The sequence below is a fragment of the Coptis chinensis genome, chromosome 8 (assembly GCF_015680905.1).
Source record: "Coptis chinensis isolate HL-2020 chromosome 8, ASM1568090v1, whole genome shotgun sequence".
Taxonomy (NCBI): domain Eukaryota; kingdom Viridiplantae; phylum Streptophyta; class Magnoliopsida; order Ranunculales; family Ranunculaceae; genus Coptis; species Coptis chinensis.
In genome coordinates, this window is record NC_141463.1 from 22991316 (window position 1) to 23002791 (window position 11476).

Below are 11476 nucleotides of genomic sequence, written 5' to 3' on the forward strand. Positions count from 1 at the left end.
TACTCTGCATTCTTAAATTTGCATAGTAATACAATTCTGCATTTTAAATTTTGCATAGATGATCTTTGTTATTAATTGGTTTTCAGTCATTATAACAGAATGTAAACAAGAAGAAGTTGTACAAGACATTTAGATCTTCGATATGAGGAAGAGCTTGTGGAAGCAATTGAGATAGCAATAAGAGCAAAGAAGGATTGTTTGTGCTTCATTGAGATTATCTGCCACAAGGCTGCTTGAATGGGGCTCCAGGGTCTCCGCTGCTAACAGCCGCCTACCTAATCCTAGGTGAATTCCATGCCTTGGGAAATAATCGTCCTCTCTGAGCTTGGTTTAGTTTTGATTAGATTAGGAACTTTGTTTGTGTAGACATATATGATGGTACATTTGCTTGTTTATTATTGATCTACAAGTAAAATCAAGTTGTATCTATACAAGTGGTTAATATGAAGTTTTAGTTTCCTTGAATGCGTTTTTTGCAATGAGTAGTTTAAAATTGGAGCTCGACATAGCTGATGCATTTAATGAATCAAATCCCGGTGACCTTTGCAGAAAGATTAAATGTTGTGCTAAATCTGGTGAAAGAATCAGGAAGCCAGATAACTTTGCCGCTTATGCCCAATTGTATAAACTTCTGCAATTTGTGTTCATGGGTTATTTGCACCACAATTTTTTTTTTTGCTGGGTAAGTTAAAATGTATTAAAAGAAAAGTAACAAAATATAAAAGGTATTTAGAGATGCAACATGTTGCATTCTCTAATGTTCATGCCAACTCAAGCAGTCGACTATTACCATTTATAAGAATAGTAATAGTTTACATTCATTGAAATCTATAGAAGGTCTGGTATGGACCTTCCCATTTGTGTAGCCAGTCTGGTTTTCCTTCACATACAACTCGTTCATTAGCAGCCAACAAAGCTCCAGTCTTGGCTAACCTATCTGCAGTATAATTAGCTTCTCTAAAGATGCTGGTGATCTTAATATCTAGAACTGCAAGCGCACAATTGTTCCATCTTGTTTGCAATGTCCATGGTACATTTCCACTCCTAAAAGCTTGTGCAGCTGCTTCGGAATCGGTTTCGATCCATAGCTTGTACCATCCCTTAGACATTGCAATCTCCACCCCCTCAAGAATGGCCATACACTCTGCCCAAAAATTGGTGCCTACACCAATACTCTTCCACACCGTAAGCTTGAAGCCACCCATATTGTCCCTATACGAAATCCCTAATACCAGCAGGTCCTGGGTTACCTAGAAAAGCCCCATCAGTGTTCAACTTCAATATATTTGGAGCCGGTGGAATCCAAATACACTGCTTAACAATTGGTGCATTCCTAATCTTCGATGCCACCATCCTAGAATTTGATCACACCTGTTTCGAACTGTGATCTGAAGTTGTGGTGTTTGGCCAAGTGTCCCGAGAGTTTCACCTAAGTTCGAATGTAATACTTACAGTCGCGAATGTTTCCTGTTCTTCCTTCAAAATGTATCAAATTTCTTTGCTTCCATATACTCATCAGCGTAGCCACTATACAAGCATGCCATAACTGTTTCAGTCTAGGGCTCCATTGGTTATTCACCTTCAAAGCATCATCCAAACACACTATATGACTGGTATTAAAAGCTTTCGCTATCCACTGCCACAACTTTTGAGAGAAGCAACACAACCAGAAGAGGTGACCATGTGTTTCTGGGCATTGCCGACAAAGTCTGCAACAAGAACCCATGTGTACTCCCAATTTTTGTACCCTCTCATCAGTAGCAACTTGTGTTACTCTGCTTCATTCTAGATGTCACCGATACAAGATAAACTTCAGTGATTGTGTCTACATCTTGCATCTTCATAGAGAACAACTTTTATACTTTACATTTACATATATTATTATGTCATGTGTCGGGCAATTTTTATTACCAAAAAGTTACTATGTAAATTTAAGTTTTTATAGGTCAAGTTACTATTTAAATATAGATTTACATATATAATGACTATGTAAAAATACATTTACATATATTATGTCAGATGTCAGGCTAATTTCATCCGACATGTAAAAAACCCACTTTCATGCCAAGCATCTCAACCACTTGAAGCCTCTTATCCCAAGCTGCAAAGTCATCTGAAGAGTTATTAAGATTGCTGGCCTTTATAGCATCAGCATCGTCCAAAGTCTCAATAATTCTCCTGCAACCATCTTCTCACCGACCACTTCTAGAAGATTATCGTGAAGGATGCCATGCATTTTGACATTAGCAGAGTTCATAGTACTTTTCATGAATTAAAAGCCACCACATTAAGAAGCCGCAACGTAAAATTCGTATGCAAAAACAACTTTTCATATAAAACTACTATACAAAAATAGATTTGCATAGAAAAATTAGTTTGAAAAATTAAATTTGTATACTATGCAAAAATAAATTTACATAGAAAAATTGGTATGCAAAAATATATTTGTATAGAAAAATGAGTATGCAAAGTTAAATTTGCATATAAAGTACTACCTATGCAAAAATAAATTTAAATAGAAAAACTGGTATGCAAAAATAAATTTGCATAGAAAAACGAGTATGCAAAAATAAATTTATACATAGGAAAACTCATATGTAAAAATATATCTACATAATATAATTTATAGTGAGAATACATTTGCACACTGAAAAATTGAAGGAAGGAAGGAAAAAAGATAGAAGAAGAGAAAAAATGGAACTATTTGTTCAGATCCACAAGTTGAGATGACATCATCTAGTCTATTCAATTAATTTGAAGAAGATTGAGACCCAATAATAAGATGAAATTGAAGAAGATCTAAAACAGTTGAAGAAAATTAGTTAATAGATTCAAAATCAAATCTTTCAAACAAACCAAACTTTTGTCTAGAAAAAAATTGAAGGTGATTGAGAGAGAGATCGAACCAAACCTATCGAAATTGATTACTGATAAAAATCGAAGGTGATTGAGAGAGAGATTGAAAGTGGAAGCTTGTTTCTTCAATGGTGAAACAAGAACATTACTGTTTCAATGTTATTCAATCGGTGCTATTCATTTTTATTTTTTACTCGTAATCCTCGGTGTTCTTCAATCTTAAATCTCTATTTTCGTATTCCCCATATATGAAAGGGTAGAAAAGGAAACAATTTTGGTGAGGAGATTAAAATTAGACCGGGTTTAATTATTTTTACAAAAACAGGGAGGTCATATATAAATGGTTTGAAAAGAGGGGGGTTTAGTGGGTCGGGGTGATTTGAGGGTGGTTTAGTGTAACGGGTTGGAGGGAGGTGAGCCTCATTTCTTGGAATTTTTTGGGCGCCCAACTTTTTTTTAGGGCGTTGGGTTTTATTTTTTTACTTTTCTTTATCTTCTTTCTTTTTTTGTTTAATTAATTTGTTTGTAGAAATATAAACAAGATTTTTGTTATTTTTTGTTTTATAAATTGGTAAAAAGGAAATTAAATATTTTCATTCCTTAGCAAACATGAGAAGAGCTAAGTCATTCTTAAACCATAGTAAAACACTACAACTTAGAAAGTTCGACACGACTATTTGTAGTAACTGTTAGAAAAATGATTTGCTCAAATCCATTTAAATATGAATGAGTAGTTTGTCTCCCAAGTTACCCCACTTAAGATGAAATGAGTTTTTTCTTGAAACAGTACGTAATGTGAGAAAAACCTTTTCAAAATGATGCATTTGTTTGAAACAGTACATTATGCCGAAAAGGTGCGACCTTTCGAAATGTGCACTGGTTTGAAACAGTGTATCATGCCAAAAAGGTGCAACCTTTCGAAATAGGCACTGGTTCGAAACAGTGCTATATGCCGAAATGGTGTGTCCTTTCGAAACATGTGACTTTTCAAAGAGTTGCTTACTTTTTCCCAAGAGTCTTGTGTTGTTTTGAAAAGGCACCACTCACCTATAAATAGTGGATGAATTTGGAGAGAAAAAGAAACCAGATCACACGAAGTTTCGATCTTTTCTCTCCTCCCTCTTTCTTAGTCAAATACTATGTTGTTCGGCCGAGTCTATAGAATTGAAGTGCTAGCTTTCTACAGAAGGAAATCCGTTCTATCTTGGGAGATAGTTTCCCATCAACCTTCAAGCACCGTGAGGGAGAAAATCTGTCTTAAGGACATAGTGTATCTACACTAAGCTCGGATTTAATTAAGAAGTACAAGACACTTACAAGACAAAAGGTTTGTATAGTTTGGTAATTGGTAAAGAGTAAGTACAATTAAGTTGTATATTCCTAACAACTTAAGACAGATCTCCTTTTTCTTCTTCTTCTTTACCGAACAGAATTTGTTTCTGTTTTCTTTTCTTTTTTGGTTTAAGGAAATAACGAAGGTGTGTTTCTATTTTAGAATAGAAATGACGACACCACCAGGTTCTCCTATTCATGTTGTTCCTATTTCATTTGTTAGACCTACTAGTTCGTTGAATGGTATGAACATTTTGGTCCCCGATGGCGACTTTAAGTAGAAGTGGAACTCAATAACTTGTATACTAGCAATGGTAGATACCGGTTCAACTCATACGTTAATCTTACGAGTATGTATAATGAGGCTGTTGGATTGAAACTAGCGAATGTACAGTGCTCTATGAGAGGCTTGAACCAAGAAGTCGAACCGGTGAAAGGACTCGCTTTGGAAGTTGACATTAAGATGCACAACTGGCGAGGAAAGGTGGACCTGATGGTAGCTCGCTTAGACCATTTTCAAGTCATTCTTGGAATGGACTTCTTGAAAGCAAACAAGGTGGTGGTAATGCCACACTTGGAGGGAATTATGATCCAAGATTCCGAGAATCCTTGCTTCATTCCAGATGTTAGGAATGGCTGGTGCTAAAAGGGTTCTAAAAAAATATTGTATTATTTGTAAGATATATGTGTTTTACTATTGCGCCAAAGAGTGTCAATAAAGAAGATTGCTTAAGATATTGTTTTATAAGCATACTTGTAAGCAAAATTGAGGTCTTAGAAATGTTTTCGACACTATATGAATGATATGTGACATTCTTTAAGAAGAAGCCTCACTTGAAAAACATATATCTAAATGGTTTTCCAATTTATTGACTTTGTCATGAGAAATTGGAAAAATGTGGGGAATTATGAATCTCCTTGAATTAATTAATTCAAAATTGGAAATTTGTTGAAGCATTACTCAAAAGACATCAAATGTGGTGTTTTACTCTAGGAAAGATGCATAAATTTCTTGGAAATCCTCAAAACAAACGTGCATAGCGAGGTCCACTATGGAATCAGAATTCATAGCATTGGACAAGGCTCGAGAAGAAGCAGAGTGGCTTCAAATTTCTTAGAGGATATTCCAAACTGGGCTAAACTCGTGCTGCCGTGAGTGTGTATACATGGGATACCTAACTGCAAGTAGCATGTATTCGGAAGTCTCGACATATACGCCGTAGACATAATACCGTTAGACAATTGCTCTCAAATGGAGTTATCTCAATCGACTATGTAAGGTCAAAGATAACATTATGGATCCGCTTTACAAAAGGTTTAACAAGTGAGCAAGTAGAAAGATTATCAAGGGGAATGGGCTTAAAGCTTTTTGAGATAATCAACCAAGAGTCATCATAATGGAAAAACCAACCTAGTTATTTGGAGATCCCAAGATCTAGGTTCAATGGGCCAACTGAATTATGTTTGTGACTCAGCTTTAATCGGGAGTAATATTATACTCTAACCCATTCCTATATAAGATAAAGGCATATGAGAACCAGGATAAGTCAAGCTTTTAATGATTTACTATATCTTGGAAAGTTATGTTATCCAAGTGGAGTATTGCAGGATATTCTTTATAGAAATCACCTATGTTAGTGCGAAGTGGGGCCGTTTCTATGAGAATTTTAAAGACAAATATCTCAAAAGCACTATCTGAAACCAAGAAGTGTTCAAGGCAAAAATGAACACAAACGTGAGAACCAACAAGATTCGGAGATAGCGTGAAGATGATTGTCTAGGTTTATACAAACGGCTGACAGTTCAAGGACATTAATTGAAGTCTACTGATCGTCCAATTAAATCCGATCGTCTTTCACTAAGGCAAGTTCAAGGCCTCCCATGCTACTTGACGACGCGGTATCTTTTCATTTGTAAAAGAACGTAAATCCGATGTTTATGATAGAAGAAGCCAAATTTTCATTCATGTGGGGATTGTTAGAAAAATGATTTGCTCAAATCCATTTAAATATGAATGAGTAGTTTGTCTCCCAAGTTACCCCACTTAAGATGAAATGGGTTTTTCTTGAAACAAGACGTAATGTGAGAAAACCTTTTCAAAATGATGCATTTGTTTGAAATTGCATTATGCGAAAATGTGCGACTTTTCGAAATGTGCATCGGTTTGAAACAAGCATCATCATGCCGAAAAGGTGCAACCTTCAAAAATAGGCACCGGTTCAAAACAATGCTATATGTCGAAAATGGTGTGTCCTTTCAAACATGTGACTTTTCAAAGAGTTGCTTACTTTTTCCCAAGAGTCACCGTGTTGTTTTTCAAAAGGCACCACTCACCTATAAATAGTGGATGAATTTGGAGAGAAAAGAAACCGAGGATCACACAGAGTTCGATCTTTCTCTTCTCCCTCCGTTCTTAGTCAAATACTATGTTGGTTTCGGCCGAGTCTATAGATTTGAAGTGCTAGCTTTCTATAGAAGGAAACCGTTCTATCTTGGGAGATAGTTTCCCATCAACCTTCAAGCACCGTGAGGGGAAAATCTGTCTTTAAGGACATAGTGTATCTACACTAGGCTCGGATTTAATTAAGAAGTACAAGACACTTACAAGACAAAAGGTTTGTATAGTTTGGTAATTGGTAAAGAGTAAGTACAATTAAGTTGTATATTCCTAACAGTAACAAATTAGGAAAAGTGTATTTGAAATTTTGAACATATGTAGTTATGTACCCCAACTTGAACTTGTATTTAAATACTTGAATAGGAATAGGAAAACGTGTGCTTTGATGTGCAATTCTATTTCGGTCATTCTGTATAGGAATTCATTTGACTAAACAATTTTCTTTAAATTATTTCAGTCTCCATTTACTCAAGTTATGGGGATTTGCTTGACTTTGATCCACCTACTAAACCAATGAATAAAAAAAAAAAAAGATCTTCATCTAACTATATATATTAAGACAAAGTACAAACAATGTTACAACAACTCACGAACATAATCTAAGTGATTATGTTTCGAGCATTTCAAATTGTGAAAATTGTAACTGAAATTCTAACTAAAAATAAAATTGTTGTAAATTGTTTATACCACTCACTCAAAAAGGTATATCCGCCCAAAACACTACACTCACAGTTCTGATCTTGGCCTTCGTCGTTTTCAACTTTAGCAAAAAATCTCTTTGCTACTAATACCATCTTTATTCGTTACAACTGCTTCAGGCTTTGACATGAACTGTTACTCTGCTCTGAAATGTTCAACTGAAACTCCTATACGTGCAAACCAAGCTAAAAGGTCTGGGTAGAGTTCAACTGATCAAGCATTAATGTCGTAAACTGCTTTGATACTTTTTAGGCTGGGGAAGAAGGGATTTCAGTCGGTACTACATCTCCAACTTTCACCTGACCAGCCACCTTTACAAGCACACAGAATGGTTTCTCCCGGTTTAGGAAAGTGATCGTTAACAAGTTCTGTATGTGTTGGTAGTCTGCACGGCAAATATATCGTGTTTTTGCAATTCCATAGCCAGACAGCATGATTATAAAGCAATGACTTCTTCTCGAATAGGGATTTACTTGTTGGAGTTATCCCTCACATGAGAATGAGGAAGGAGAGAAATCAAAAAGATGAAAAGGTCCGAAAAGGCCTCGACTGGTCTAGCCCATGCGCGTGCCGCCTTTGTTCTTGAAAAATGGAACAGGCACTTGACGGCGCGCGCGCTCGAAATTGGCCTTGCCAAGAGGGCGCCCGTGCCCATGTCTATTTTTCGCAGTTTCTATCTACAGTAACTGCGAATTAGGTTTTTGGGGAATAAAAAAAAACCAAAAACAAGGTTTTGGAAAACCTAACACGATCCAACACAAGTCATGAAATTGAAATCTAATTTTGAGAGCAATCAAGATTGAGAGAAAACCTTTACAGAGAGAAAAATCTGTAAAAAGATATGAGTGATCTAGTAAGGTGGAGAGACTTGAGAGGAGTGATTGTAATCTCCTTCTCATGTTATAAAATGATTAGCTCTTGTGGAAGTAGACATTATTGGCCGAACCACGGTACATCTTTGTGTTGTGGTATGCTTTATATTTTCTTTGCATTATTATTTGTTGTTAATAGTTGTTTAGAGAGTTGGGCATGCTAGGTTGGTTGTAGTGGATATTTATAATTTGTCTGAAGTAGTAGTGAGTAGTAGTGTGTTCATATTACAAATTATCTGTGTAGTGGGGATCGATTGGTATCGTTATTCCCCAACATTACCTACTACAAATGGCATGTTAGAAAAAGGCTTCTCGTTGAGAACCAGTGCTTGAAGAGAAAGTAGGACTTGAAGTACCACCGTTGATTGAGATTGTTACCATTGTGGGCCAAAATTAGAGTTTAAGATGCTTAAGCACACATTACCATCTGTGTACAAATTACAATTCAATATCAAGCTGAAAGAGTGTACAGATCGAAGGCGGTTGACTGAGTAGTCTTTGGGAAAGCAGAAATCCAAAAAAAAAGATACCGTTATAGTAAAGGAGCGCATGAAGTTTCAATAATTGCAGCTCTTAGGAGATCAATCCGGCCTGTCTTTGTAGTAAGATTCGAGAGAGTGAACGAAGTATCAAGGGACATGGACTAGCTAGAAGTTTAGAAAGGAAATGTGAACATACTCTCATAGTCTCATCCCACACAGTACTAAAAGTTATCAAAGAATTCGGTTATACTGGTATTGTCTAGTTTCACAGGTATGTACATAAACTTGTATTCATTTGCACCCAATGTGGATCATGCCCCGGCCATATCATTACTACAGTTTATAAAGTGGGAAAAGAAGAGAGTAGCAAATCCTATCTAAAATTTATAAAGAACAAAAAATTCCTATAAGTTCTGCGGAGTCCGTATCTTGCCTTCAGTAATTCAACCATAGACAAAAAAAAACTTTGGCATCTAACCTTGTAAATCAAAACATGTATATATGGTCATACTCTTGCTAAGCATAAACCAACTCCTTTGTTGATTCCTTCGTCCCCCATAACTTCATCCAGGCCATCCTCAAAGCTCCATGTTTATCCTTATCGCTATCTTTCTTTTGTTCTCGGGATTTGCTATTTTCTCTCCTGATAACTTTATCATCTGCTTCATAATTGACTATGCCATTTTCCTTGTTTACAAGATATGCCAAATGCTTGCAATAAGCTCCATTTTCTTCGAAGGCATTGTAGAGCCGTTTTACAATCCCATCGATAGATTCACCATTTTTCATGTACTCCTTGCAAGTCAGTAAGATAGCCTGAGCGTGCTTTCTGAAATGCCCCTTCACGAAATATTCAAAATGCTTCGGCGGATTTTGAAGTGTATACAACATTGATTTGCAAGATAAGACAAACACACGGTTGTTATCAGGATTTTCACTATATGGCTTAGCATTCAAGACCTTTGCTTGAATAGCTTCCAAAGCTTTTAGGATATTTGATTCCTCCGGTCTCCATAACTCTTTTTCCTGTCCGTTCCATGTGTTGAGAATGCTAACGCAAACTTTACCATTTTCGTACAACTTGGGGTGGAGGTCGATGCCGTGGGAATGGTAGTAGAATTTTGGGGGAGCGTTCGGATAATCAGAAGGGAACCATATATCGAAGAAGAAGAGACCGCTGGAATAAGGAGTACCATTGTTGGATCCCACAATAACAGCTCTCATAAGGTCAATCCGTTTTTCATAAGCTCTAACGAAGATGGAATTCGGTAGGCCATTTTCCAAGATTTTCCTCTCACTGGCAATTCTTCTTATAGTAGTATCTTTGATCTTTTTTGATGATTTCTCAATGTAATGGTGGTCTGAAGGGTTTGCAGTAATGACGTCGAATTTCTGGAAACTTCTATACTTCTTGTTTACTTCATCTTCTTCAATCTCCATTGTCCAGAAGATAACTAAATGAAAACGAATTATAAGGCTTCATTAGTTACTAACCTAAATTGGAAGTACAAAACATCATGGAACAGCACAAGTAACTAAACTTAGCATTCCTAGATTTGAAAAGCTAGTTCAGTAAAGGTAAATGCAATTCCAAACTTACATAATTTGAATGTCTATGAAGAAAATCCAATTTCGCAGAACAGAAGAATGCAATAGAAGATCAACAAATTGACTTGCCTAGCTGCTTACCCCTAAACCCCTAAAAACCCTTAAAAAGGGGGAAAAACGAAGGACTACTTAACGTATATACTGGGTCCTCTGGTTAATTGCCAACGTATATACAGGGTCCACAGAACCCAGAACCCGCTGCTTTGTGTATAATGCCAGGGAACCAAGCACAAGGTCAACTTCAAACACCATGAAAGTACAAACGCTGAGCTCGTATCGAGCTAACATCCTATTTGTTAGTTTGGTGCACCAGTACCGATGATCACAATCAATAAATCGACCGATACGTATATATAACATCAATATTTCCCTAGATAATATAGGATTATTGATCCACCATCACTTTCTAACAATTAACAAATTAAAAGAAGGCCTAAAAAGATATCTTTTCCCACTCGCCGTTACTTCATTGTGTTACACTGCCGGGCTACATATATTAAGAAATTAAAAGAAGGCCTAAAAAGATATCTTTTCCCACTCGCCGTTACTTCATTGTGTTACACTGCCAGGCTACATATATTAAGAGAGAAAAACATGGCAGTAGTAATAAACAAATAAAAATAATCATACCTGTTGAAGGTCTCTAAACTAACAAGTAGCAAAACCTTGTTTCTGATGGTGGACTCCTTTTATTTTCTTTCTTTGATCAAGAGCAAAACGAGAGTTTGTAATTAGTATGAAGATAAGTTTATAACCTATTTATAAGGAATCTGTTTATAGAAGCACCTATATAAGCTCATTACAGTCCTAATCCATTCAAAAACTGAATGCCAGTTGTGCTACGATCCTTTAGAATTTTGGATAGGAACATAGGAATTTGGATTGGACATGAACAGTTTTAAATATAGCGAAAGCCTTCGATTTTACTATGAGGCCCAAAGGTAGATGCTAAATAAATGGGGTTCGAATCTAAATGGGCATTCAATTGTATTTCGAATCCTGGTAAGAATCCACTTCTCTGGGATTGGAAACCACAACTCAGCTGGTCAGGGCCCCGGTGGTTATATCAGCATGTCTTGGGTTCTATTCTCAGTTACGTCTGGGTTTTCATATCTTCAAACCTAGTTGCTTGGGTTGTATGCATCAGCTTCCAATATAAAAAGGATTAAAAAAGCGAAAAATGTAAAACTATTGAAAGTACGAAAAATGTAAAATTATTGAAAGTGTAG

At 36.3% G+C, this 11476-nt stretch overlaps 2 protein-coding genes across 2 annotated transcripts; both read right to left on the reverse strand.

The window, feature by feature from the left end:
* Positions 1–818: 818 nt before the first annotated feature.
* Positions 819–1205, reverse strand: LOC147480577 (uncharacterized). Its single transcript, XM_086578696.1, has one exon. The coding sequence runs from the start codon at positions 1203–1205 to the stop codon at positions 819–821; it is 387 nt and encodes a 128-aa protein (XP_086434822.1).
* Positions 1206–8943: 7738 nt separating this feature from the next.
* On the reverse strand, positions 8944–10961 carry LOC147480578 (putative ubiquitin-conjugating enzyme E2 38). The gene is made up of 2 exons (XM_086580543.1): positions 10878–10961; positions 8944–10093 (listed from the first exon to the last, which is right to left on the reverse strand). Exon 2 carries the CDS (start codon positions 10077–10079, stop codon positions 9156–9158), a length of 924 nt encoding a protein of 307 aa, XP_086436669.1. The 5' UTR covers positions 10080–10093; positions 10878–10961; the 3' UTR covers positions 8944–9155.
* Between the last annotated feature and the right edge of the window lie 515 nt (positions 10962–11476).

Bases quoted from the DNA above. Each gene is read 5' to 3' on its own strand.
- LOC147480577 (XM_086578696.1), bottom strand. From the start codon at position 1,205: ATGGGTGGCTTCAAGCTTACGGTGTGGAAGAGTATTGGTGTAGGCACC.
- LOC147480578 (XM_086580543.1), bottom strand. From the start codon at position 10,079: ATGGAGATTGAAGAAGATGAAGTAAACAAGAAGTATAGAAGTTTCCAG.